The following is a 27831-nucleotide window of genomic DNA, read 5'->3' as shown; positions in this document are numbered from 1 at the left end:
ACTTGTCTCATTCTTTTAAAGGGTCAGCAGATTATGTAAAGAACGAATCTAGACCGAGCAATCTCGTAAAGGTCCAATACAGAGCTAAATGTGTAGTAGGATTCGTTATCTTTATCTTGCACATACCAGCACACCTCACTGATTTTCACAAAACCGTCCAATGGATTCTCTTCTTTCCTTAGAAATTCGAGCTCAGCTGGTAGAACAGCAAAAATGCCTGGAACAGCAAACAGAGATGAGAGTTCAGCTTCTCCAGGACCTGCAGGATTTCTTCCGGAAAAAAGCTGAAATTGAGACGGAATATTCTCGGAACCTAGAGAAGTTAGCAGAAAGGTTCATGGCAAAGACAAGAAGCACTAAGGATCATCAACAGTACAAGTAAGAGAGACTTGACTCAAATTTGTCTTTCCAAGGTGATAGCCTACCTTCTTAACACCTCCTTGGTTTTAGAATTTTCCATCTTTGGGAAGCTGTTGATTAGCATATCCCCATATGTAAAAGGCAACTCTTTGCATTTATAATTTATAAGCATCGATGTATCACATTTTTTTCTAATTTTTTTATTTATTTTCAGCATAACAGAATTCGTTGTTTTTGCACCACACCCAGTGCTCCATGCAATACGTGCCCTCTCTAATACCCACCACCTGGTTCCCCCAACCTCCCACCCCCCGCCTTAAAAGTGATCTTTTGATATTTTTTTCTTTCCAGTAAATGTATATTTGTGTATGACTTTATAAATAAGAAGAAAAGGTGTGTGTATATAAAATTTCTGATTACAGAAAAGTGGGAGTCACTCTCTACCAGGTAGATGTTTCAGTGGGTACATTTAAGGTGGCTGCTTCTTCAAGCAAAAACCTCAGGATTTCTGTAGTGATTTTGTATGAAAATAAGCAGTAGGGGTTGCTTATGTTTAGGTCCCTAGCCCCCAGTCATATTTGTTGTCACTGCAGTTGAGACTGACTTAAAACAAGGATCTTTAGGAAAATAATATGACCAAATGCAGTTAAACCTTGAATTAATTAAAAAAAAAACTTTGAGGGGTGCCTGGGTGGCTCAGTGGGTTAAGCCGCTGCCTTCGGCTCAGGTCATGATCTCAGGATCCTGGGATCGAGCCCCGCATCGGGCTCTCTGCTCGGCAGGGAGCCTGCTTCCTCTCTCTCTGCCTGCCTCTCTGCCTGCTTGTGATCTCTCTCTGTCAGATAAATAAAATCTTTAAAAAAAAAAAAAAACTTTGAATTAAATGTACTTCCTTTGTTTAAAAAATACATACAGATTTTCGGATATGAAATTTGCTTTATAATTTAGATCCTAGAGACAGACAAGTAGGCAGACAACTTTAATGGAAAATCCAAGTACTGTGACAGGATAAGTACAGACAGACCTGATGGAAATCCATTTAGTAGTGGAGGTGGGGAAGGGAAGGTCAGAGAAAGGTCTTGGAGGAAGTGACACGTAAGTGAAACATGAATGACTAGTTGGCAAGTTGAGGGGCCCAGAGCAGGAGGTTCCAGGCAAGGGGAACATCCTGCATCAGGGAGTAAGAGGGAAGGGGTGTAAGGCAGTTTTGTGGAAAAGAAACAGTTGGGTGGGAGCGAGTAGTGAGGTGGTGAGCGGTGTGGCTCCAGATGAAATTGTGCCAGGTCCAGGAGGCTTGTAGATCACACTTGGCAGTTTGGACTTTGTCCTGAGAGCATGAGAAGCCTTTGGAGAGTTTTAATAAGAAGACTGGCCAGCTCAGACCGGAACTTTATTTTTATTTTATTTTTAAAGATCTTATTTATTTAATTTGACAGAGAGAGCAAGACCGCACAAGCAGGGGGAGTGGCAGGCAGAGGGAGAGGGAGAAGCAGGCTCCCCGCTGAGCAGGGAGCCCGATGTGGGGCTCATTCCCAGGACCCTGGGATCATGACCTAAGCTGAAGGCAGACACTTAACCAACTGAGCCAGCCAGGCACTCCTTAGACCTGCATTTTAGAATGATGATGAAGACCACAGATAGGACTATGGACTGGAAGAAGCCATAGTGAAGGAAGGGAGACCATGCAGGGGGCTCACAGTAATGGCATGCACTAGCAACACCACAGGGAGAAAGAAATAGACTTGTCTAGGAGATAATTAAAAGGCAACACAATCTTCCGGAAATATAGTAGACTAGGTAATCTGAAAAGTATTTCTTTTATAAAACTCCCAGAAATGCTGATTAAAATATGATAGACATTTTTTGAATGTGTAACTGAACTCATAGGAAAGAAAGGGAAATTTCCAGGGGCCAAAAAAGGAAAAGGAAACTGAAAACTCAAGTGGACATTTATATCCACGCTTTAGTCCCATATGGGGACTAAAGGTGAGGCCTGTGCAAGGTAGGGCTGTGGGACTGGAGGTTTCCTACTGGCAACCCTTTTGCGCTGCACTCCAGCATAAAATCGGGACCAGCACAACGACTGTCTCAGTGCGTTGGTAAAACAGAAAACCACCAACCCCTTGCAACAACAAGGCCTGTCTGCTTAGCCTGAGCTGCAGACTGGAGGGGGTGTCAGAGAGGCCTGTCTTTGTCTTCACCACTGGCTTTGCTGTTTTCTTTTATACCCTTCTGTGGCCTTGGATCCTACATAAAAAGTAGGGTGGGCAGTATTCCCAGGGTACTTTTGCAGAAGCAAATGCAGAATAATTCTAGATAGGGAATACTTTTTTTTTTTTTTAATGGCAACCTCTCGTGTTGGTCCAACATAGAAATAAATCTTAGTCATGGTTTCCAGGGTGGACAGATGTCCAATGTACTTGACAGAGACTAGAGCTGGAAAGGAGACTGAAGCCAGTACTCTATTATAGTAACTGTCCCTTTTTAAAGTAAGAAAACAGCCTATTCACCCATTCAGTAAATATTTTTTAATATCTTCTGTGCACTTGGTAATCGGTTGCGAACTGGGTGTGGGCCCATGCCCCTTAGTCTGATCCCTTAGGGCTTCAGCTGCCCCTTTTTCTTTCTCCCAGTTTGTGGATGTGTTTTTGTCAAAAGGTAAACCGTTTGGAATTTTCTTTGACTTGGGTAAGTTTATTGAATATGGGAATGAAGGTAAGATGGATTATGAGTCTACAGAAAGGACAAATCAAGGGTAGGAAGAAAATCAAGGACAGACGTCACGAAAGAGCCAGATCTGGTTCGAATACTGGCTTTGCTGTGTGGTTTTGTTCAAGTTGCTTACCCTTTCTGAGCTTTGGTTTCCTAACTTGTACAACGAGATTTTGTGACCATTAGATGGGAAACGTGATGAAGTGCTTGATGTGACTGATAGCTGGCATGGGTTATGTACTCAGTGTTTCCTCTCCTCTCCACCAGATAAATGTTAAGTCTTGGGCACAGCACTCAGCTTTGGGATGTTCACTATGTAGTTCATTATGTCCTTAGCTTAGAGTTACCTCTGACAGAAGACCAAGGCTTAGATCAGCCTTCCTCCTACTCAAAGACTCTGATACCAGCTTTGGTCTTAACAGCGAGTCAGCGTGCCTCGCTAAGCCTCACTTCTCTCACGGAGAGAGGGGATACAAAGAATTTCTGCCTTGAATTGTAGTGGTAAGGATTATGTAGAGTTACTGTGTGTAAAGTCTTTAGAACATCCCCTAGATAAAAATAGCGAACTTTGTAGAGCACTTATTATGGATCTAAGGCATTATAGTAAGCATTAAAATATACATATATTAACTGAAATAATCCTCATAAGAATCTTATAAATACTGTTATTTTACCCACTCTCCAAATGAAGTTATAGACACAGAGAAAAGCTTAAATAATTTGGCCAAGATCACGTAGCTAGTAAGTATAGCTCTGGGACTTGACCTCGAACAGTACAGATCCATATTCTTTGTGTCGTATTCCTTAGAATAACTGATGCATGCCCGACAGCTACTGCTGTTACTGGTATTGGTATTTTGGTATTGTTATCATTTATTAAGGCAATATTATGTGTTTATTCAGTGAGTGAAATAACATTTATTAAATGCTTACCATGGGGAAGGCACTCGGGATACAAAGACATAGGAAATGTTGTCAAAGTAAGAAATGTTCTCAAAGAATGTATGGGTTACTTCAGCATAAAGGACACACGTAAAAGTCAGTATAACAAGGTGATCTTTATCTCTCAGGCTCACTGGATAGAGAATGTCAATAGAAGTGCTGTTGTCTGTCATAGAACCAGTGCCCCTTGCTTGATGGCTTTGAGAAAAAAAGGACGTTCCCTAGGTTGGGGCTGTAGTTCTGCTGTGCCAGGAGGCTTTTCTAGTGTGAGCCAGGGCTAGGACCCCAGAAGAGGACTTTCTCCCTGCACCTGTTCCTGCTTCCACTTCCGTCCTCTACTTTCTCTTCCTTCTGTAGAGCGTTTGGACTTGATTCATTATCAAATCCTGAATCTGAGGAACGTATAGGCAGAAAGAGCTGACTTAATGATTTCTTTCCTAACTTAATTAATATTCAGAGTCATAAATGATCATGAGTCGTAAAATAACATGTCTGATACAGATGGCTCTAGTGTCCCTGAGTTAGCTTAAGCCTCTGGTGCCTTTTCTTCATTTTTCAGTTAGACTTCAAAAAACAAAAATCAGGGTGTATAGCTCAGTGGTAGAGCATTTGACTACAAAAAACAAAAAGCATTATACTTTTTCCTTTTTTTTTTTTTAAGTAGTAACATCCCAGTTAGTTACTGGTTTTGCTTGGAGGTTTTCTTTAAGATTTTTTACAAGTCGTCTTTTGTGGTTTATATTCACTTTTAGGTTTATTATCTAGACTAAAACAAGATAGGAGCACCTGGCTGGCTCCATATGTAGAGTGTTGCTGCTCTTGATCCTGGGGTTGTGAGTTCGAGCCCCACACTGGGTGTGGAGCCTACTTAAAAAGATGAATTAAAATAAAAATATTAGAATAAAACAAAGTATGTTTACAAATGTGAAATAGTTTAGTGACAAGTTATAAGCCAGTAAACTTCTTGGTTCTGTTCACAAGCCTCCCAAAAATGTTGTCAAGTTGTGATTCCCAGGAACACGTTTTGGGAAGCTAGTGTTTATGTATCAGGGGACTAATAAATAATCCTCAAATGTATGTTCCACGGAAAGCATACCTAGCCAGATCTCTTTTCCAGCAGCAGACTGGACATTCAAAGCAGACTGTGTGTAGCGGCAAACCACAGTCTCTCTGTGAGACGATAGTGAATAGATTTTTATGTAAATATAACTACTTTCTTCACAATGGGGTGTTTAAAGCTGAAAGCCTGCCTGATGACTGTGTATATTAGGGTCCAATGGCCCATGTCAGGAGTGTGGGTTTTGACTGGTGTTCTTGGTCCAGTTTTTTCCTTCTGAGTCTAAGGAATTGCTGGCTTTCCGCCATCACAGCATGGAAGGCTCTTCTGCTGTCTGCTGAGTAGCCCTCTCTGAGCAACACCCAGAGTAGGAAGAAGAACGACAATACCCATCTGTTGTGGCTCCTCGTGTGCCTTGGTGACTTCCCTCAGCTGCTTGGGACAGCTTCGAAATTGATGGTAATTCCATTTTTTTTTTCACTTCTCAGGAAAGACCAGAACTTGTTGTCTCCAGTGAACTGCTGGTATCTGCTTCTGAACCAAGTGAGAAGAGAGAGCAAAGACCATGCAACCTTGAGTGACATCTACCTGAACAATGTGATTATGCGGTTCATGCAGATAAGTGAGGACTCGACCAGGATGTTTAAAAAGGTACTTTCCATCTCAGTCCTGCTGCAGTGTACTTTCCTATAACCTGTGCCCCTAAGCACGACTGAGAAGGGTCTGGTGCCTTCGTTCCTTAATTGTACTCCATGAGTTTTTAGCTAAATGAAGGAATATTTTAAAGACACAGAATAAAAAAGTTTAGCCGAGCAGGCGTATGTACAAAGTTGTAAATCGCTGAATCTGTGACCTGAACAATGTGAGCAAAATTGTGAAATGAGATGTACCTGCAGATTGCCCGTCTGTCCTTAGGAACGCATTGCCTGCAGTTGTGAAAAATGAAACCAGAGGGGAAAAGCCTTAGAGTCTGTGTTTGGGGCCCACACATGATCAGACAGTTGTGAAGGACAGGATAACCAGATGCGCTGCTCTCTTGGGAAAATGTTATCATGGTTTTTTTCTTTGCTCTCAGCAGACTAGCAGCAGAGGTGGTGAGAGGATGACATGAAGACAATCCCAGAGGGCACAGAAAATTCAGGCTCTTACATGCCAGAGAGCTTCCGCCTTCCCAAATCCATTTACAAAATAGGAGCTGGGCTTTTAAGCCTTCTTATCATTGTTACTACTCTCAGCCAGCTCTCAGTAATTTTATTTTTGTTGAGAAGAGTCACAGAATTGGACCATATCCTGTGTGGGGAATGCAGCTACATGCCCATTAAGACTGGCTTTCAGTTTTTATGTTTATAGGACAAGGGTTCTCCCCACCTATCCTCAGCTTTGTGCTAGTAGCATGTGGTGCTTATACCCATAACTGTACTCTGGTCAGGAAGTAAGCATTAGTTTCAGAAAGTGGGGGGGGACCCCCACCTTGTAGATTAATGACATATTTATGTTTCAAAGGGGCCCTTGGAAACAAAGATGTAGTGTTAGGCCAGCCAGCTGGAAAACCTCTCAGCTGTGTTTGATGTGTCCACGTTAGGTTCTCTTTCTGACCCAGAAACAGAATTTAGCAAACTCCAGGTCCTCTTTTGCTGTGTGAAATAGGAAAAAAATATAAATGTTTCAAACGAAGGAGGAACTTAAAACAATTTTAAAGAATCTATTAAGACAAGAACAGGTAGATAAATGCCCAATGTAATCTTAAAAACTAGAAATTTGAAAAATAGTTTATAGAGCCATGAAAATGATTTTCTCAGATGTCAGCCCTTTCGGCCAAAGGCTCATTTAGTTCATTGGGGTTTTTGAACATCTCTGAGCAGGAGATGGTGTTAGGTCTTGGAAAGACTACATAGAGGATGAAAAACCAGTCCTCATGCTCAAGAAGGTCACATTCTATCCAGATTTGGATGGCGCTATGTGATGCTTCTAGGCGTGGGAAGGCTGGCCTCCATTCAGCCACAGCATCTCAGCCAGCACCTCAGTTGAATTCATTTATGTATCTATTCAACAGAACATCTTTAAAATGCCTGAGGAAGCAGAGTTAAAAGACACGTCCCTGCTTGCATGGAACTCATTATAGTAATTAGCATTTACCAAGCTAAAGGGGACACACAACCTGCTGTGGGAGCTCAGAGCTGAAGATCTTAACCTTTTTGGAAGGGTCAGGAAATTCTTCACAGAAGAGTGAGGATTGGAGTGAGACCTGTAGGAGAAGGAGGTGGTCATCAAGCAGCAAAGACAACTGTTCCAGGGAAAGCAGTAATATGGTGTGTTCAGGAAAGGGTTTGATGTCCATGGGCCAGGGTCACGTGGGGAGTTGAGTGCTGGGATGTGAGGCTAGGAAGGATGGTTTATAGAAAGGGGTTTTGTATGTCTTACTAAGATGTGAGGATTTGTATTTTGTAAATCAAAGTCCAGGGCTTGATACAGTTGGTAGAAACCTGGGGCAGAGAGTCAAAGAGATTTGGGGTTGAATGCCAGCTCTTCTGGCTTCCTTACTTTGTGATCTTGGGAGATGATTCAAGAGATTCAAAAGAGTGCGCTCCACTCTTGCTGGGGGTGGGTAAGGCAGGATGGGGCAGAGGGAGAGAAGCTGAACTTCGGGCTGCTCTGGAGCTAGAATGGTCCTTTGGAGTTGTGTCCTGTCCAGATGAGGAGGCCTCGCCTTTGTTTTGTAGTTATTGGATTTGAGCTACCCTTGGGGAGGGTCTAAGCAGTGTTAGGGTGAAGCAGCTCCTTTTGGTGGAGGGTCATTCCCAAGGGCAATTCTCAGAGCGGGATCAGCTGTGAGTTTCACCAGCCGATATTCCCAGTTGTTGGGGAAATAAGTTCTCGGCTCTTGAAGAAAGAGTCTGGGGAATGTACAGTAAACACACAAGTGCGTGTGTGTACACACACACACACACACAGCCTATTTGCTACCTAGAAGTTTTCTTCCTTCCAGATTTCCTGGGACTCAAAAGAAGTCTAATTCTTGGAATGCTGTTTACAGGGGACTACTGGTTGCTTTGGCATTTAGTGGGGCAAACAGTCATCTAACCATTGCTGACCAGCTGGAAAGTTAACAGTCATTACAGTTACAGGTGTCAAATTCTACCTTTCTCAAGCAAACCCAGCACACTACATCCCACACTTTTCCACATATTGTTGCCGGGAAAAGAAAGTGTAAGAGGAAGAAGGCAAAAGGGAAAGATTGGAGCTTATTGAGAAGCCAAACCAGCCCGCTAGGACACATTTGTCATCTCGAAGAAAAGGAAGCTAAATCCATACCTATCAAGTCCAGAGAACTTTAGGTCCCTTTAGATTAAAAAGCAAGACTAGTCTCTTCTGCCTTTTTTTTTTCTTTTTTTGATTACTAAACCTTTCTCTTCGGTCCAACTCTTCTTCCATTTTGATGGTTCCAGAAGCATATTTTCTATCAGAATGGAAAGAAATCATCAGAGCTAGTCTGAAGTCACCTTTAGAACTATTATGGAGTCCTTAGCACAATGCTTGTCTTTTTTGGGGAGAGGATTTTGAGACTTCCTCATCTTTTAAAAGTATCCCCTTGTCTGTATGGAGATCGAGCGAGATAAATGCTGGGTACGTAACAGGTTCAGCATCTTACACAGCTGTATTGTATTCCATCTAGCCAGCAGTAGAAAATCCTTTTACCCAAACTGTTCTGTCAAATAAAGAGTCTGGAGCAGGTAATGGAATGTTTTTGTGCCCAAATGGACATAACAATCAGGAAGATACTTAGAAAAATATCTATCTAATTCCATGCATAGGTATAAGGAATAACTTTAAAACTTAAATTTTAATCACATCAGAAATAGTTGTAATTTTCAGTAAGCAGAAATGGTGAAACTGTTTTAAAAACAACAATATTCAATTACTCATATAATGATTATTTCAGATTTAGGCCTTTCAAACTGTAAATGAACCCTGTTGGTCAGAATTACATGTAGTGGTTCATCTTTTAGGCTCTGAAATCAGATACTTTTGGTCATGAATCTTGGCTTTGTCACTAGCACAATTTGTGTGGACTTGGGAGTATTTGTAAACATTTTAGGCCTTCGTTTCTGCATCTGTAAAGTAGATATAGTGACCTATTTTGGGTAATTGTATGGAGGATTCATGAGTCATCCATGAGAAGCCACTTAGCCCGGTGATCTGGACTTAAGAAGTCCTAGGTAATTTTTAACTATTATCTTTTAACTGTTATCTTTACTATTGTCTGTATTCTAAACCCTTATTCTGTACCATTATACTAAATGTTTCCTCAAGCCATTATACTCAGTGTATCCTCATTTCAAGGAGAATATACGTGATGACCCCATCCAGATCATTGCATATTGTTGGTTTATCACTTCCTAAGATCTTCCAAACCATATTTGTAAGCACACTCTGGGAAGTGTCTTCCCAGTGTCCTTGATTGTAGCCAGATTAAAATTTTGGTTCTCACATTTCCTCAGTGAATGGGAAATCAGGGAATAACCCAATGAATAACTGTGTTGGTCAACACCCCCTCATCCCCACTCCAGGCCCCTGAAGTGCCCACCCCCCAGGTGTTTCCCATGGAGAGTCTTAACTTTGAGGCTTCACTGAGGCCTTTTTAGGAGAAGGTTGGGAATTGGAGCCTCCTTGTACACGTGGGTTTGTGTCATTATCAGCCCTTGTTTCTTTCCTGGAAGAACAGGAGGTAGCAAGGTGTTTCTTTCTCTGTTCTCCAGCCGTGCCTCCCAAAGTGATGAGATTTTGCTGCCTTCTTTCCATTACTTAGGCTGAAAGAGAGGGTCCTTTATCTGCTTGGGTACTGTAGCCAGAAAATGTGCGGCTTATATGCCGCACAGAACAATGTAATTAATGCCAGCAGGCAGAACTGCAGGAAAGGACACAGCCAGCTTGCAGTAATCACTTTATTTAAGCACCTTATCACATGATCTTATTTCCCAATTTTAAGAATGTTAAAAGAAGTGTATCGTTTAAAGTGAGCCCAGTAAAATGGTAGCCATTGAATATGCTAAATTATCTTGGTGTTTTCATTTTTTTTTGTTTTGTTTTGTTTTTTAAAGATTTTATTTATTTATTTGACAGAGAGAGATCACAAGTAGGCAGAGAGGCAGGCAGAGAGAGACGGAGAAGCAGGGTCCCTGCTGAGCAGAGAGCCCAATGAGGGACTCGATCCCGGGACCCTGGGATCATGCCCTGAGCCAAAGGCAGAGGCTTTAACCCACTAAGCCACCCAGGTACCCTATCTTGGTGTGTTTTAAATGATCTTCAACTCTATCATTTCCCCATGGATTGTTTCCAAAGTATTCATGTTTTTGTCCTTCTTTGGTTTGCATAAATATGCATCAAGTATCAGTTTATTTCTATAATGACCTCTGTATACTACTACCACTTACTTAATTTTAACTGTGCACCAAGCACTGTACTCTGCATTTTTCAGACATTCACTCACATGTGCTGCCCGTGAACAGGTATTATAATTCACATTTCACAGAGGAGGAAATAAAAGACTCAAAGATATAAATTGTAGAGCCAGGCTGGTGGGTAGGTATTTTATCTTTGCCCACATGTCTTAGCTCATAGTTACTGTGGCTCTGTTGGTACTGTGGTAACTGGAGATGTTATTCAGTGCGTAGTTAAGATACTTCATAGAATTGGGACACTCTAGTCTTGGCCCAGTATATTCATTTCTTATGAAAATCCTGAAGAATGACAGTTTTGGGGGAGGTAGCAAAATCTGTCCATCATCCTGTTACAGGCAGGGTTTCAAAGCAGCAGAGACTGGTCCCAGGCCACTGAGAATTACTCCATTTTGGCATAAATGCTATAGGTTATCTGATTCAGACTCACAGGAATTAAATTAACCTACTTTTGGGTATCATTGGTTGTGTGGCCCAACCTGAAGGAAGGAGAGATTACTAGTAAAATTTGAAAATTTGTAGTCATTTTATATTTTGATCAAGGCCAAATCCTCTTCTACTTAAATATCCCAGTATGAAAAGAAAGAAAACAAAAACATTTCCTAGGGAAAAAATGTTGCATTTTCATTTAGACCGTTGAAAACATTCAGAGACATTAATATGTCAATAAAAGATACCAATCTATAACACATCTCTAACACTCTAACCTTTTTAAAAGAAAAGTTCCATAAGTTTTTTAAAAATCTGAAAACCACCAATCTGTATATGAGTCTCTTTTTTAATATAAAAATATATATTCATTGTAGAAATTTAGAAAACATTAAAAAATGGGAAAAATTCTCCATATTAACACTACCTGTGATTGATATCTTGGGCTATATCTTTCCAGTATTTGTATATAGAAACATGTTTGTGTAGTATACAAACATACATATATGTGTATTTTTACAAAATTTGAGATTTTGTTACATATAGCTTGGGACCTTGTCTTTTTCATGTAAAGTTTGTTAGCATTTCCCATGTCTGGAAATAATCTTTTAAAACAGGATACTTCGTGTCTACATAGTGTTTCACTATCTGCATGGCCATGTTCTTTTCCTGTCGTTGGACACTTCAAACTTCTGCACATCTATGGTGTTTTTTCTTATGCTGTATTCCTTGGAGTAGAATTATTGGTCAGAGAGTGGTATTAGAATGTCATGCTTTGGATAAAATTTTTATCTTTCGCCTTTTTGGAGTAAAGATGGTCGTAGCTGTGATTTACCAATGAGTAATCCATTTCCTGAAAAATAAATTTCCTGTTTTATTAGCAGAGAGCTACCACATGTAATTTAGGATGCTGATGCAGTGGTAGTAAATAATATAACAAGAGGAACTTTTTTCAGAGCATTTTCAGTGCGGCGTAGCAGAAGAATTAAATGGTATGCTCATGGCATCAGGGGGCAGTTTAATTATTGATGGGACCAGGACAAATAAGTGTGAATAGTTCAAGCAAACATTACTGTCTGGTTCTCTTGAGTTTTATTAACTATAGCTAGCTCATTTTTCTGGAAATAAGTCAAAATTAAACTCTGATGTCTTACAGTGATAGAATTTTCTGAAATACTGTAGAAGATGTTTTTAATTTTAATTATAAGCAACTTATAAGTTGCTTATTGGTGTGGCTAGCACAGAGTACTTAAAATTAGCAGTTGTCAGTGCTGCAGTGCACTGACCTCATTGCCTTTATTAGTGACAAAAAGACATGTGTGATTGGCCTGGTTATAAATTTAGCCAATTTATCTTACTAGATAAGAGCATTCACCATCAATTCAGAAGCTTTATTAAAGATTTTTAAAGAGGACACTAAACAGGTGATACATGTATGTCTCCTTGGAAAGTGACAGAATTCAAAACATGACGTGAGCAACCTTGGACATTCTGTCGTGCAGCAGGGTGCGGTGGTCTTGGCGCTCTCGAGTTAGTGGTTGAGCCCATACTTACATTGAGAACAGTTGTTGAAAAGCCCTTGAAACTTATTTGTGGTTTAAAAAAAAAAAAACAACTGGGAGTGTACAGACCAAAATTATTTTAAATGAATATTTCTAAATTACCTTTTTTCCGTCTCTTTGCTTATCTGTGATTTCTGATTTTTGTACAATGAACCAATTTTATAAAACACACAAGAAAAGAATTATTGTAAACTAAAACCTTAAAGAAACTTGGCCCAGAGTACATGAGTCAGTGTTTACTGTTTAAAAAGAAAAAAAAAAAGGAAAGAAAAAAAGTGGGGACATATAAACAGTAACTAATTCCACTCCAAAGGCTGTTTGATAATGAGGAGTTGGCCTGTTCTTCCGGCATACTTGAAAGTTGTGCGTTGAACATATGGAATTCAAATGATTAAAATGAAGAGACATGGGTGCCTGGGTGGCTCAGTCGTTAAGCATCTGCCTTCGGCTCGGGTCATGATCCCAGAGTCCTGGGATCGAGTCCCACATCAGGCTCCCTGCTTGGCGGGAAGCCTGCTTCTCCTGCTCCCACTCCCCCTGCTTGCATTCCCTCTCTCGCTCTCTATCAAATATATAAATAAAATCTTTTTAAAAAATAAAATGAAGAGACATAATATCAGGGAACTTCTGAGCAAGGTGGCAGGTTGTACATGGACCCCCAACTAACTGTCTTACCTCCCAAATTATCTTAGAAATGACTGATCCAATACATAACTAGGAAAAATGAAACAATCCTTTTGCCTTCAAGCAGATCTCATTACTCCCTTCCTCACTCTCTTGGCTCCCATCTGACTCTGAATGACAGTCTGCACTCGCACCTCCCTCCTCTCAATATATTTTTCTCTGAAGCACTTATCTCTTTCTGACATACTGTATATTTACTTAATATGTATTCACTTCATTTCCCCTTGATTTAAATTTAAGTTCCTGAGGCAAGTGTCCTTGTATCATGAAACAATGACTAGCACATAGCAGGTGCTCAGTTAGTATTTATCAAATGAATAAATAATGAATATTTACATTTATATTAGAAACCAGAGATGAATGTCACCTACATAACAGAAATGTCAAGGCGTTTCAACGAGATCCAGTATCAACAGCTAGATTTAAGCGATACTTGTGTGCGGTCTACTTCCCAAGAGTGAGAAATCAGAGGAAAATCACATGGGAAGTTTGTGGAAGAGTGGGAGAACTGAAGTACAAGATTTCTGGTCAGAGGACTCAGAAGGGGTGACCCAAGGAACCAAAAAGCACCAGGGAGATGACAGAGGCGGTGAAGATTAAAAAAACAGTGGCATGAAGTCCTCCTTTTTTAAAAGATCTTATTTTTTAGCACTCTATACATGCAGTGTGGGGCTCTTAACTCACAACCCCGAGATCAAGAGTCACACACTCCACCAACTGAGCCAGCCAGGTATCCCCCATGAAGTTCTTTATGAACTCCTCAGCTTACCCCTGCGCTGGATATGCTTAGGTCTGATTTTAAGCAGTATACCTACCAAAGATTTTGTGAACTGAGCCAAGGCTTCCAGAGCTGGCTTCTGGAGCCTGGCTTCCAGACTGAACACTGGATGGTACATGTACAAGACAGATGTTTTCAACATCTTTGTAACAGAACTGACATTGAAACCACAACCTATAGAAGGCTGGTCAGAATTTGCATTCTGAATCCCAACAAGGTTGATTTCTTGATAAAAGAAAAATATTAACATTTTCCATATGGTTTAAATAAGACTCCAGATCTCATAACATAATATTCAGAATATCCGGAATACAGTCCAAAATTACTCAGCCTGTAAAGAACCAGGAGAACTTCATGGGAAAAGATCATCAACAGATGATTCTGAATTGATGCAGATGTTGGAATTATCTACCAAAGACTTTTAAAGAAATCATGATAAAAATGTTTCAAGAAGTAAGAGCAAACATTCTTGAAGTGAAGGGAAAGATAGAAAGTAACCAAAATTTAAAAAAATCACTGAATCGATTCAATAGCAGAATGGAGGTAACAGAGGGAAGAGTCATATTAATTTCTGTTAATCTTGAAGACAGATTCATAGAAGTTGTCCAATTTGAACAACAAGTAAAAAATTGGGGCAGGGGGAAGATCAGTGCTCATGGACCTTTGGGACAATACCAACTGTCTGACATTTGTATCAGCAGACACCAGAGTCCCTGAAGGAGAGGAAACAGAATTTATGCAGAAAACGCATTTGAAATAATAATTGCAAGAGAACTTTCAAGGTTTCATCAAAAGGATGAATCTTTAAAAGTCAGTACCCAGATACATCATAATGAAACTGAAAACCAAGGAAAAAAAATATTAGAAGCAGCCAAAGAAAAAAAATAAGACCTTATTTATAGGAGAACAAGAATTGAATGACTAGATTTCCCTACGCACTACATGCCAGTAGTACCTTACCATTTGTCACAACCAAAAGTGTTTTCAGATATTACCAAATGTCCCTGGGCATGAGGAGCTAGCTCAGGTTGAGAACAATTGGTTCTTACTGAGTTCTCCATTCTCCCAAGCACATTTTTTTTAAAGAAATGTTCCAGTTTGATTTTTCAATTACAGGTTAACAACTATAGATTAAATGAACAAACATGGAGTAAGTCAAAAGGTACCCAACGTCTCACCTCCCATAAAGAGGGGTAAAAAAATAGTATTCAGAAATACTAGTCAGTCACTTATAAAGATCAGCAGCCCTATCGTTTTGAATCCTTACCATTCTTCTCATCCCAGAAGGAAATTGCAGGCTTCAGTAAAGAACTGATGAGGAGAGAACATTCCTACCATATGTCGAGGTGTCTGCAGTTGAGATCAACAAAGTCTAAAACAACCTGAAAACAGTATTCTGGTCGCTAGCCAAAGCTTCTTACCATTTGAAGACTATGTTTAATTTCACATGGTAGGTTTCTAGAAGATTTCTAGCAGCTGTAGGAAATGCCATATTGGGGGATATTGCACATAGAGTAAATATTTGAATTAAGAAACACTGGTGATACCTTGAATTATAGCAACCCAAAAATATGCATTTGAAAACAGAACTATGGCTGTCAGATTGATGTCAATGGAAAAAAATTACTCATTATTAGAGAAACAATTAAATAGAGTCAAGCAGAAATTTTGCCAACTAAATACATTGTCAGATGAACCTAGAAAGTTATGAAAACAAAAAATGTTGAAGCTGAATATGTGAACTATTTAGATTGGGAAAAAATAGTAATGTTTAATAATTGATAGCTAATAAATACATGCCCTATTTTGCTTTCTAAACTTTGATAGTTTTAAGTGACATAGAATCATAATTGGCTTAGTGCACTGGCTTGAATAAACATGCCCATAAAAATTTCACCTCCTTGGCTCTTAAGATGGAGATAGCAGGGGTCTACTAAAATAATATTTTATTATTTGGCAAGGTCTTATAATTCCACTGAACAGTTATGACAAATCCATTGTAACTTCTAGTTTTCTTTCTCCTTTCTTTTTTTTTTTTGAAACTTTACTGAAATCAGCTTTCTTTTTCAAAACAAAACAGATACTTTATTTTATTATTCATTCAACAGATGTGTATTATCCTTATGTGGTAATGTGTATTACCATTGTGACAGGCACAATGGTAGGTTCTGAGGTTACAAATGTAAGACACAAATCCTCAGTACACCAGAGGAGCTCATAATCTAATAAGGAAAGGAAGCATAGAGATAAAAATTATGTTATAAATCAGTAACTGCTCTTACAGAAAAAGGACCTAAGACCACAAGAGCACAGAGGGGATTGTAAGGCATACTGCCTAGGAAAATGGAGAAAGATTTCACAAAGAGAGTGGCATTTGATCATCATCTTAAACTTAATGAGGTTTTACAGAGGAATTAGGACAAGTGCATTCTTTTATACAGAGAAAACAGCAAAGAACAAGGTCCTGAGGTTCTGATCTAGGAAATGGTGGTAGGGGAAGATGATGGTAGGTGGGACTCTTGGTGGCCCCATCTACCTAATTCTTTTTTTTTAGATGTTAATTTCTTTTTTTATATTATGTTACTCACCATAAAAACCCATAGCAAATATCATTCTCAGTGGGAAAAAGCTAAGAGCCTTTCCGTTAAGATCAGGAATGCAACAAGGATGCCCACTCTTGCCACTCTTGTTCAACATAGTACTAGAAGTCCTAGCTACAGCAATCAGACAACAAAGAGAAATAAAAGGTATTCATATTGGCAACGAAGAATTCAAACTATCTGTCTTCACAGATGACATGATTCTTTATGTGGGAAATCCAAATGACTCCACCCCCAAATTACTAGAACTCATACAGCCATTCAGTAATGTGGCAGGATACAAAATCAATGCACAGAAATCAGTTACTCTCTTATACACTAGCAATGAAATGTAGAAAGAGAAATTAGAGAATCAATTCTATTTACAATAGCACCAAAAACCATAAGATACCTTGGAATAAATCTAACCAAAGTGGTAAATTATCTATATTCGAGGAACTACAGAACATTCATGAAAGAAATTGAAGAAGACACAAAAAGATGGAAAAACATTCCAAGCTCATGGAGTGGAAGAATAAACGTTGTTAAAAATGTAAATGCTGGATAGATAAAATCTTAAAAAAAAAAAAATGTAAATGCTGCCCAGAGCAAGCTGTACTTTGAACACCATCCTGATCAAAATACCATTGGCATTTTTCAAAGTGCTGGAACAAACAGTCCTAAAATTTGTATAGAACTAGAAAAGACCCCGAATCGCCATCTGCCTAATCTTAGCAGTAGTGAGTTGTAAAGATATATTAGGCCACCTTGTTTTTGCCCCAATCTAAAGCTCACAAGAGCTGCACAGCTGGCTAGGGTTAGGAACGTAGCCTGTAGCATGGTGAAGCATACACGGTGGGTTAACAGCTATCTGAGATTTAGAAAAGCATATCTGGTAGGGGTGCAGGGGTGATAGTGCAAGAATTTTCTTAGTTTGAGAAATTGGTTTGTCATCTAAGCAACCAAGGAAACCAAGAGAGACTTTTACTCAGGGATATGACATAATCAGCTTATGTTTGTTGAAAGCTTTGTGAAGAGTAAATTGGAATGAAAAACTGGTCTTGGGAAAGCTATTGCATTAGGAATCTGGCTGGTCATTTCTGCTGTGTCATGAATTACGACCAGAGAGTAGTTCCGTATGTGTAATGATACGATCTTCAGAAAGTGTGCATCTGCATAGATTGAGAATTATTTAAATGCTTCATTATTGTTGCTGTTGTTTCATAAAAGGTCTGTCCTAATCAGATTTCCTTAAGGCTTCTCCTCTTTTATCTGATTGCTCTTAACCCTATTGGAAAAGAAAAAGAACCTAGCCGTGATTCCAAGATTCCTGGGCTTATAGTAACCATGCAGATGGGTTTGGACTGCTTCCACAAAACAGGGCAACAGTCACAGGGGTGGGGGGAATCCTTTCAAGATTTTAGCCTCCACCCCTTGACGTATAAAGAAAGTGGCTTTGATACCACTAGCTGCAAGACAGTAATAACCGGTGGGGGGGGAGGGGCGGCACGCAGGGAGAATGCTAATTTCCTTAAACTGTGTCACGTAAGGAATAAATAAACTGGGAATGTTTAGTAAAAGGAAAGTAGTTAAACCTTAGCTAGGACAGAGTAGCCGTCTTTGCGTATTTGAAGACCTGTCCTATAGAAGATAGCTTACATTAACTAGCTCTGTAAGTCTACAGGAGTTAAGACCAATTGATAAAACATGAGGGGAGACAAGTTCCTTAGCCTAAGGAAGACATTCCAACAGTTACTGCAGTCTGATACCAACAAGGGAGCACCGTGGCGTTTTGCTCTGTTGTAGCTTTGGAATGGACTTCATCTTCCTTACTATGGTACCTCAAACAAAATTTAAGCATTCTAGAAAGAAAGTCTTGAATTATGTTGAAGTGACCATCTCAGACTACTGAGTTGAAAGTCACTATGAATACACTTGTGCCAGCATGTAGAAAAATGGAGGGTGACTTCATGAGATGAAACAAGGATGTGACACTGCATAATGTGACATAGCAACATTATGACAGAACCTTCATTTATAGAGTTCTTCAAATGTGCCAGATACTCTGCTGGGCACAAACAATGACTATCTCCTTTAATCCTTGTAAGAACCCTAGGGAGTATACAGTTGACTCTTGAAAAATGTGAGGGTTAGGGGAGCCAACCCCCTACACAGTTGAAAATCTGCATATAACTTTTGAATCTCCTAAAACTTAACTACCAGTAACCAGATGTTGACTGGAAGCCTTACCAAGAACATAAACAGCCAATTAACACATATTTTATATGTATAATTTACTATACTCTTATAATAAAGTGAGCTTGAGAAATGAAAATGTTATTAAGAAAGTCATAAGGGAGAGAAAATGCACTTACAGTACTGTACTGTTTTTGTACAGCTGTTTTTCGAAAAAGCTTCACATATAAGTGGGTCCATGTAGTTCAAAGTTGCATTGTTCTGGGGTCAACTGGATATTGTAATATTCTCTATTTTACAGATGAGGAAATAGCTCAGAGAAGTAAAAGATATTTAAATAGTCTGACCCTAGACCATATTGAAGGTTATGGGTTTTTTTTTTCCCCTTTCAGGTAGGCTGTCATCCCATGTACATTTGCCCACTAGCCACAAATATTTGCTAAATTTCTCTGGTTGTATTCAAGAAGCCAAGTCCTTGATGAAAGGACACTTACTGTGGGAATATTTTTCTTTTTCCATCCTTTACTTAAATAGATGACTAATTCTATAGACCAACTAACCACTTGTAGTTCTGAGATGGTACTATTAGTATTAGGCTAAATATAGAGCAGTAAAGGAAGATTCTGATTTAAATTCTTTTTTTTGTTTTTAAGATTTTATTTATCTGAGAGAGAGAGAGCACGAGCAGAGAGCGGGGAGGGACAGAAAGAGAAGGAGAAGCAGACTCCCTGCTGAACAGGGATACTAACGTAAGGCTCCATCCCAGGACCCCAAGACCATGACCTGAAAGGCAGACACCTAACCAATTGAGCCACTCAGGGGCCCCTAGGTTGTATTCTTGAAAATTGATTAGTTTATTAAATTTTGAGTTTGGTTCAAGATTTGTATGTAGAGATTTTACTTGGTTCAGATTATTTGAATAAGCATAAATCAGACTGGATTGAAATGGTTGTGTTTATCTCAGTCACTAGACTGTAAGGCCACTTTTTCTAACCTTGACACATAGAAGATACTCCTAAAAACTGGTAGAATGAATGAGTGAATCCATGAGTGAGCACATGAATGAATGAACTTTTATTAGTATCTCAAAGAATCTCTGCCTTTTGCTTACTAATTCAATGGATGACTTATAAATGAGCAAAGCTACTTAACTGATGTATTTCTGTAAGTAGTCCCTGGATTTTTCTTACTGCAGTGCTATTAAGACTGAAATCTTACGCAATGTGGTTCCCTACACAATGTGGTCTCTTTGGCTTCACCACAGACTACACTCATAATCCCAGCCAACTGTGCCATCGATAGAAGCTTTTGGTCACACTGAGAAGCAGTGTGGCTTAGGATCCCCGCACATGACGTCTACCACAGGCAAGAAAGACAGTTGGCTTTGGTGAGAAATTTGTAGACTCAGGTTCGTGTACCATAGAAAATATATTATTATGTCCTCTCCGTGCTAATAAACATTTTCTTATTATGCTAGTAAAAAGAAATGTTCATAAAGTTTGCGTTGATAAATCTTTTTTTTTTTTTTTAAGATTTTATTTATTTGACAGAGAGAGATCACAAGTAGGCAGAGAGGCAGGCAGAGAGAGGAGGAAGCAGGCTTCCCGCTGAGCAGAGAGCCCGATGCGGGGCTTGATCCCAGGACCCTGAGATCATGACCTGAGCCGAAGGCAGAGGCTTTAACCCACAGAGCCACCTAGGTGCCCCTGCGTTGACAAATCTTTGTAAAGTTCAGCATATTGGAAAATGCTGTGGAAATACACATTTCGTATATTTTTAGTTAATTATATTACAGTCTGAACCAGAATTTCATCACACATTCTGTTTTTAATTGGGTGGGTTTGTTTATATCAGCTACTGAGAATATCTGCATAAGTGATGATTCATTTATTGACACCGAAAAGATATTTCTAATTTATCACCATTTGAGTAGAGAAATAAACCCGGCATGAAAAATTGTTTCTTGAAGAGTTGAGGAAATACAAGCTGAAGATTAAAATAGTTGTCCCCTCTCCTTTATTACTTGTGGGATTTTAAATGTGAATCTTGCGTTACTCAATCTTTCTGTTCTGGTGCTTTTATACCTGAGAGGTTACGAGTGACAGTATACATAATTTTGCGTCTTTCAGATTGTTGGCTTTCAGGCTAAACACAAGCAACAGCAGACCTTTTTCACATAGATGCCAAATGCCACATTTGCCTAGCAATTTATTAGTAAATATTCTAGGAGATGTTCCAGATACATCCTTGAAAATTAAGTTTTATCTTATTTCAGAACGATGTTCTGTTTCCCATGATCTATGATTCTGATTTTCCTACATTTTCTAATGGCATGGAGTTTGTCTAAGAGAATATTGTTTGGTTTTCTCCTCAGAAATGAAGTAGATTGTGAGGCTAATTCCATGCATTCATACTTAGTTGTGCATTGTAATAAACACAAAACCATGTCACTTGATGGAGAGAAGGGAAAAGTACGGAAACACTATTAAATGTTATCCAGAAGCTTGGTTCAGACCATTAAGACCATCCTAACTTTCCCCATTAGGCATTTTGGAGGACGCTGCTGCTTCTGTCTTCTGAATTTCCATGATTTAGAAGAATCTATTATTATAGAGACACATGAACAGGATCCTTGGAAACTTAAAAGCACACACACTGTGGAAGGATGGACTGACTCTTTTAACCAAAATTTACATCCAAAACTCACTGAGCATGAGACACCAAAGTCATTTAAAATCTTCTCATTAAGTATTTAATCTGGTTTTCTTCTTTCCTTCTTATTCACTCTCTGACTCAGCATAAGGTCGGGATTCTGGTCATCACAATGGATTTACTTCAAAAATGCCTCTGTGAGAAGCCAGAAACCCTCTGAGTTGGTCATTTAATCCAACCATGTAGATCATTGATTGATTGCTCAGTGTACTGACATGTGGTTTTATTAATTATGCTCTTTCTTCTGCCTTTCTCTCTCTTATTTCTGGGAGTTTCAGGTAGCAAGCCTGCAGGACTCCAGGATTAGAGATCCTGGCCAGGGCCCACACAGCATAGTGCTTATTACAGTGCTCTGTATAAAAAGCTGTTTTGGCATGTCTGGCTTTTCCATGAGATTTTAAACTGTGGAAGGCAGAAGCCATGCTTTATTTACTCAGGTCTGGGCCAATCATTCAAGAAATGGGTATCTAGAATCCGTAGTATGCCAACTACCCAGGCAGGCCCTGGGCAATAGTGCCTGCTCTCAATGAAACGCTCTTTGTGAGGAGAGAAAGAAATGTGGTAAGTGTAATATTAGTGGGTAGCATCAGCTTAACATTCACCGTATGCCACATTTTGTGTTAAGTAGCAACAAGGACCATCCCAATAAAACTCTGACGTAGAAACTACTGGTGTCTCCATTTTGCCCTTGAAAAATACTGAGGTCTCACAAAATTATTTAACTTAGGCACAGACTATAACAGGTTTGAAAATAGGCAGTTCGATTTTAGATTTTAGATTTTAACCACTAAATTATGCAGCCTAGGGATTGTGAAAAATGAACATATTATAAAATCACAGAGATGGAGGGGAGGGGTGCCTGGGTGACTCAGTCATTAAGTGTCTGCCTTCAGCTCAGGTCATGGTCTCAAGGCCCTGAAATCAAGCCCTCATTGGGCTCTCTGCTCTGCTTCTCCCTCTCCTTCTGTCCCTCCCCCCTGCTTATTTTCTCTCATGCTCTCCCTTTCTCTCTCTAAAATAAATGAATAAAATCTTTTTTAAAAAATCACAGAGAGGGGAAGATGTCATTTCTTTCTTTGGGAGGCAAGGTGAAATTACAAGAAGGTTTTCAGAGTAGCAAACAGGACTGTAGCAGGGAAGAAAAGAAAGGAGAGTCCTGGTAGAGGGGGCCAGCCTGGGGAAAATACAGAGATGTGAAATCAGGACAGGTGAGATGACATTTTATGACCAGGCTGAAGGATATCGTTTAAGATTTGTGGAAGGTGAAGTAGGCTAGGTAGGCAGGGGAGGTTACAGGTGATTTAAGAATTTTGAACTCTATCCTGAAAAATTAGAGCAAGCCTTTGGAGGGCTTACTCAGAGAAAGGACATAATTAGATTTTTTTTTTTATTATTCTAATGGTACGCAGAAGAATGGATCAGCCAGAATAGATAGGATTGGTGACTCCTCCTTTAGGGAGAAGTGAATCTTGGATGGACCCCAGATTCTGACTTGAGTGACACTGTTGTTCTGGAAGCAATACAAATTCATTAGAACCCTTTTAGAAAATGATCTTCTGATATGTATCAGGGGTCTTAGAAATGTCAGTACTTCCAGCCTGCTAATCTCATGTCTGGGAATTGATCTTAGGGATACAACATAAAATGCAAGATATGCCCTCGGGCCAGCATTTATGATAATAGTTAAGAGTGCTTAAGGCAGATTGGTAAAAGTGAATGAATAAGTAAATAAATGATTGAATGATTAATGGAAAATAGTAATGGAAAAACCAGTAACCATAGTAGAAGAATGGTTAATATACATTCACTGAATAGTTAATATGAATCCAATAATGATGGTTCTGAAAATTACGTAAGTACATGGAGAAGTGTATTGTTACTGGGGAAAAAGCAGAGTAGAAAAAGATACTTCATTATGCTAGAATGATTACAGTGCAGACCCGCGTTTAGATGGAAAGCTTGAGAGAAAAACACCAAACTATAATGGTGGTGGTTGTGTCCCTCTGTTCTCTATTTGTAGTTCTTCATGGTATTTAATTCATTCTTATAATGTGAAAAGGTAAATACCTTGGGACTGTTCATTTTAAACTTATGTCTGAGGTGTCCAAAACATCAAAGCGACAATAAATAATAAATAATTAGAAATAAGCTTGGTATTCAACTCTTGGTGTACAAACTGGAGACGGTAAATGGCAACTGAATTGAAGCTCTAACCATTTTCCTTCCCTTTGGATCAGAATCTCGGAGTTTTATTGTAATGTATTAGAAGTTTTACCATCACTGGAACTTAACATAGGCTCATATTAATGGGAGAAGAAAACTAAATCTTCCCATTTCCAACTCCACACCCAAGCAGTTGAAGGGACTCTCCTGCCCTTTGCAAAAGTAATTTTATTTTTTTTTCAAAGATTTTATTTATTTATTTGACAGACAAAGATCACAAGCAGGCAGAGAGGCAGGCAGAGAGAGAGGAGGAAGCAGGCTCCCTGCTAAGCAGAGAGCCCGATGCGGGGCTCAATTCCAGGACCCTGGGACCATGACCTGAGCTGAAGGCAGCGGCTTAACCCACTGAGCCACCCAGGTGCCCCTGCAAAAGTAATTTTAATCTGCCAGTCTCCAATAACATAGAAAACACCTGATTTCAAACATGCATCATTTCATAGTTATTATTTTCTCTTGTAAGGGGACACATTGCTTTCCTTAATACCGAGGTATCATCTTTCTTACTTAGCAGTTCTTGTACAAGGATCAAGGATCTGCTTCACTGTTTTCAATTTTTAAAAAAAGATTTTATTTATTTATTTATTTGACAGAGAGAGAGAGAGAGATCACAAGTGGACAGAGAGGCAGGCAGAGAGAGAGATGGGGAAGCAGCTCCCTGCTGTGCAGAGAGCCCCACGGGGGGCTCTGAGCCACCTAGGTGCCCCTGTTTTCAAATTTTTAATGAAATAGAATTCAGAGGGATATTTAACCTACTGAATTTTGACGGGCTTCAGTAATCCAGATATTTTCTAATTGGAAGGTTTCCATTTATTAGTCTAATATTGCCATGTACTAACTGTGTGCCCCAGCAGGCATGTTTTGGTTTAAGATCATTTCTTTTGGGGTCCAGAGTAGCATTTTGAAGACAGGATTGTTTTTCACTGTTAGTGTAGGAATTTGGAGACATGTTTATATATTTTTTTAAGATTTTATTTATTTATTTAACAGAGAGGAGCACGTGAGCAAACTAGGCAGAGAGGCAGGCAGGGGGAGAGGGAGAAGCAGGCTCCCCGCTGAGCAGGGAGCCCGATGCAGGACTCGATCCCAGGATCCTGGGATTATGACCTGAGCTGAAGGCAGCCGCTTAACAACAGAGCCACCCAGGCATCCCTGGAGACATGTTTAAAGTTGAGGTGGGGCTGACATGAGGTGATCCCTTCACTGTTTCCATGCTCACAGCACAGACACCATGGCCCAGCCCTCAGACGGGGACTTCTTGTTGTGTCCAGCCGATTGTGTATTTGTGAAGATGTGCCGTGAATTCATGTTTCAGGCATTAGTCACATGAATGAGTGCTTCAGAGTGCAGTACAGTTCTATAACAACCTTTGCACACTAAAGAAGTTGTGGTGGGAAGAGAGTAGTTAATTTTGAAGTTACTTCCTAGATGATGGAGGATTTGGACTGTGAATTAAAGCAAATGGGCAGCAACTTTGCTGGTGTGCCATGAGGTTAGGCAGGGGTTTAGCAACCTGAAAGGAACTCCCCACCAACTTTTCAGAACATCTGAAATTCCCATGGATCCTTAAGTCCTCTTTCTTGATTTGTATATGTCTTTTCATGTTGGCTTGAGGAAACTTCCATTTCCTGGGATATGTTTGATTAATTCATCGAGTACCACTAGTGACCCCCATGTAAATGGAACAGAGAAAGGTAAGTTTTGTGTACATGCGTGGCAAAGGACTGTGGATGGAACTAAAGCCTGAGGGCTAGAACACAGTACTTGGGCCCTTCTAAATTGGGTGTCACCTGGAGGGACCTAATGGCCAGGGCAATGGGCAGGGACAGCAAAATCAAATCAACCAGTATCTGCCAACCACTTTGTACATGAAAGTCAATGTAGCAAATGTCCTTGCAGATCAAGAAAAAGAAAAATATGACATGGGCTTTTTGCTCGAGGAAGTTGTCATTACAAATAGTGTCTGGGAAAGAATTATAAGATTTATGGGATGTTTACTGTGTGTCAGGTATTAATCTAAAGGCCATGTATGCTCTCATCAACCTGTGAGATAGGTACAATGACTATATTCAGTTTACAGATCTGGAAACTGAGGCCCACAGGAATCCAAAATCTTTGAAACCTAAGATCCAGGCATTGGGACTCCAGAGTCCTTGCTTTTAAGCGTTATGAATACTGCCTCTCAGGCGATTTTTTTATATTTCAGGGCCTCTGGGAAAAGGTGAAAGGAAGATGTAAGAGTATGCTTGGTAGATCGCAGTTTGTGATGCCAGCCAGATTTCTTCTACCCCATTACCTGAAATCTTGTAAATGCAAAATGTACAAAGAATCTTCTTGCTTGTTCTAAGATATTTGACCTAGGACAGCCTGGCAGAACTCTTATCACCCCAAACCCAAGTCTTCAATCTGATTTTAAATATTCTCATTCAGGGCTAATCGGACCTAAGGGATTTTTTGTTGTTGTTATTGTCCTAAGTCTTTGCCAAGAAATACTTTATTTTTGGACTTTCTACCTGAAACATGAACAGCTGAGCGGAGTCACTCAGTGGCCTTTGATCCCATTAGAGAGTTCTGAATTGGTGACCCAGATCCTTGCATGAAATTTGATATTAAAATAACACCAAACTGAAGACATAGGAGATTACAATGTAATGTATACGGTCAGAGTAACCAAGACTCGAGGAAAATAAAATGAGTTTCAGTTGGCTTCATTTGCTCACTTGTGACTTTCCTTTCACTCTTGAGTGATTGTTCACCTACCTCTTCACATATCAGGGACACAGCAAAACACAAAGTCTCTAACTCCAATTTAAGGATGTTAGAAGCTAGTGGAGCTTGCTAAACAGCAGTACTCTTTATCGCATCAAGAAGACCCTGCAACAAGTGCTGCTAATGAATTTGAATTCCTCTCAGTTCAGGTACTACCCTGTTGTCATCTTTCCACACTGTTTTATCTTCCAGGAGTTTATGCTTCGTCACATTTGGCCTTCTTTGAGGGAGGCCTGACCCAGTGACTGTCCTGGGTTTGCAGATGGACTGTGTTTCCTCTAGATCCTAATATTTTCATTCTTTAAAGATTTATTTATTTGAGGGGCACCTGGGTGGCTCAGTGGGCTAAAGCCTCTGCCTTCGGCTCAGGTCATGATCGCAGGGTCCTGGGATCGAGCCCCGCATTGGGCTCTCTGCTCTGCAGGGAGCCTGCTTCCTGCTCTGTCTATGCCTGCCTCTCTGCCTACTTGTGATCTCTCTGCCAAATTAAAAAAAAAAAAAAAGATTTATTTATTTGAGAGAGAGAGGAAGGATGAGTGGAAGGCACAGAGAGAGAGAGAATCCCAAGCAGACTCCACGCCGAGCACAGAGCCCAACATGGGGCTCTATCCCATGACCCCGAGACCATGACCTGAACCAAAAGCAAGAGTCAGACACCCAACTTTCTGTGCCACCCAGGCGCCCCTCCCGTTACATTTTCTTAAGAGTGGCCTGTGTGGCTTTCCTTTCTCCTCTCTCACCAGCGGCCAGCCTTCAGCAGATGTAGTAACTACTTGAGCTATTACACAGACACAGTATTTCAGCTGGTGTGTGGGTTTATTTAGCAAGCGTTTATTGGAAGCTTCCCACGTGCACCCACTAGCCAGGGAGGGAATCCCGCCTTACATGCCATACCGCTGGTGCCTCACCTGCCTTCCCCTAGTCCTGGCCTGGTTCCCAAGTACTGTGCAGGACACCAGGGTCCCAGAGCTGGCCGAGATATGGCCCTTACCCCCCATGCGGACATCTGGTGGGAGACACATAAATGATCCAGTGGATGTTGTTCTTGATTCAAATTGTAGCTGAAGCCCACACTACATTTTTTCCATTTTCTGTAGCTGACTACATCAGGAACTCAAAACAGGAATAAAATAAAAATTAATTTGGATATATTATTTCCTTTAAAATAGCTTATAGATTTGCTGGAAAAAATATTCCAATACTCAAACATCAAACTCACAGAATTAGCCTAGGGAAGACTGTTTTGAATGCTGGTTGTTTAACAACTGAGCAGAAGCATAGAACTCTTTTTCATCTTAATGAAAATAATAAATGCAGATGAGCACCAGGTGTTGTAGGAAAGTGACAAATCACTAGACTGTACACCTGAAACTGG

The 27831-nt window shown here is 39.9% G+C and overlaps 1 protein-coding gene across 3 annotated transcripts in view; it reads left to right on the top strand.

Annotated features, from left to right (window-relative positions):
* SRGAP1 (SLIT-ROBO Rho GTPase activating protein 1) overlaps positions 1 to 27831 on the top strand; it is a 279336-nt gene that overhangs the window by 139702 nt on the left and 111803 nt on the right. For all 3 annotated transcript variants that reach the window (XR_007129383.1, XM_047740988.1, XM_047740987.1), the window contains exons 2-3: positions 183 to 378; positions 5560 to 5722. Coding sequence is in view for 2 of the 3 variants with exons in the window: in XM_047740988.1 (XP_047596944.1) it covers positions 183 to 378; positions 5560 to 5722 (359 nt within the window). In the remaining variant the exon portion in view is untranslated. The remainder of the gene's footprint in view (positions 1 to 182; positions 379 to 5559; positions 5723 to 27831) is intronic.

The sequence above is a fragment of the Lutra lutra genome, chromosome 8 (assembly GCF_902655055.1).
Source record: "Lutra lutra chromosome 8, mLutLut1.2, whole genome shotgun sequence".
NCBI lineage: Eukaryota > Metazoa > Chordata > Mammalia > Carnivora > Mustelidae > Lutra > Lutra lutra.
Note: the sequence above shows the minus strand (reverse complement) of the source record. Positions and strands in the feature narration are given on the sequence as shown.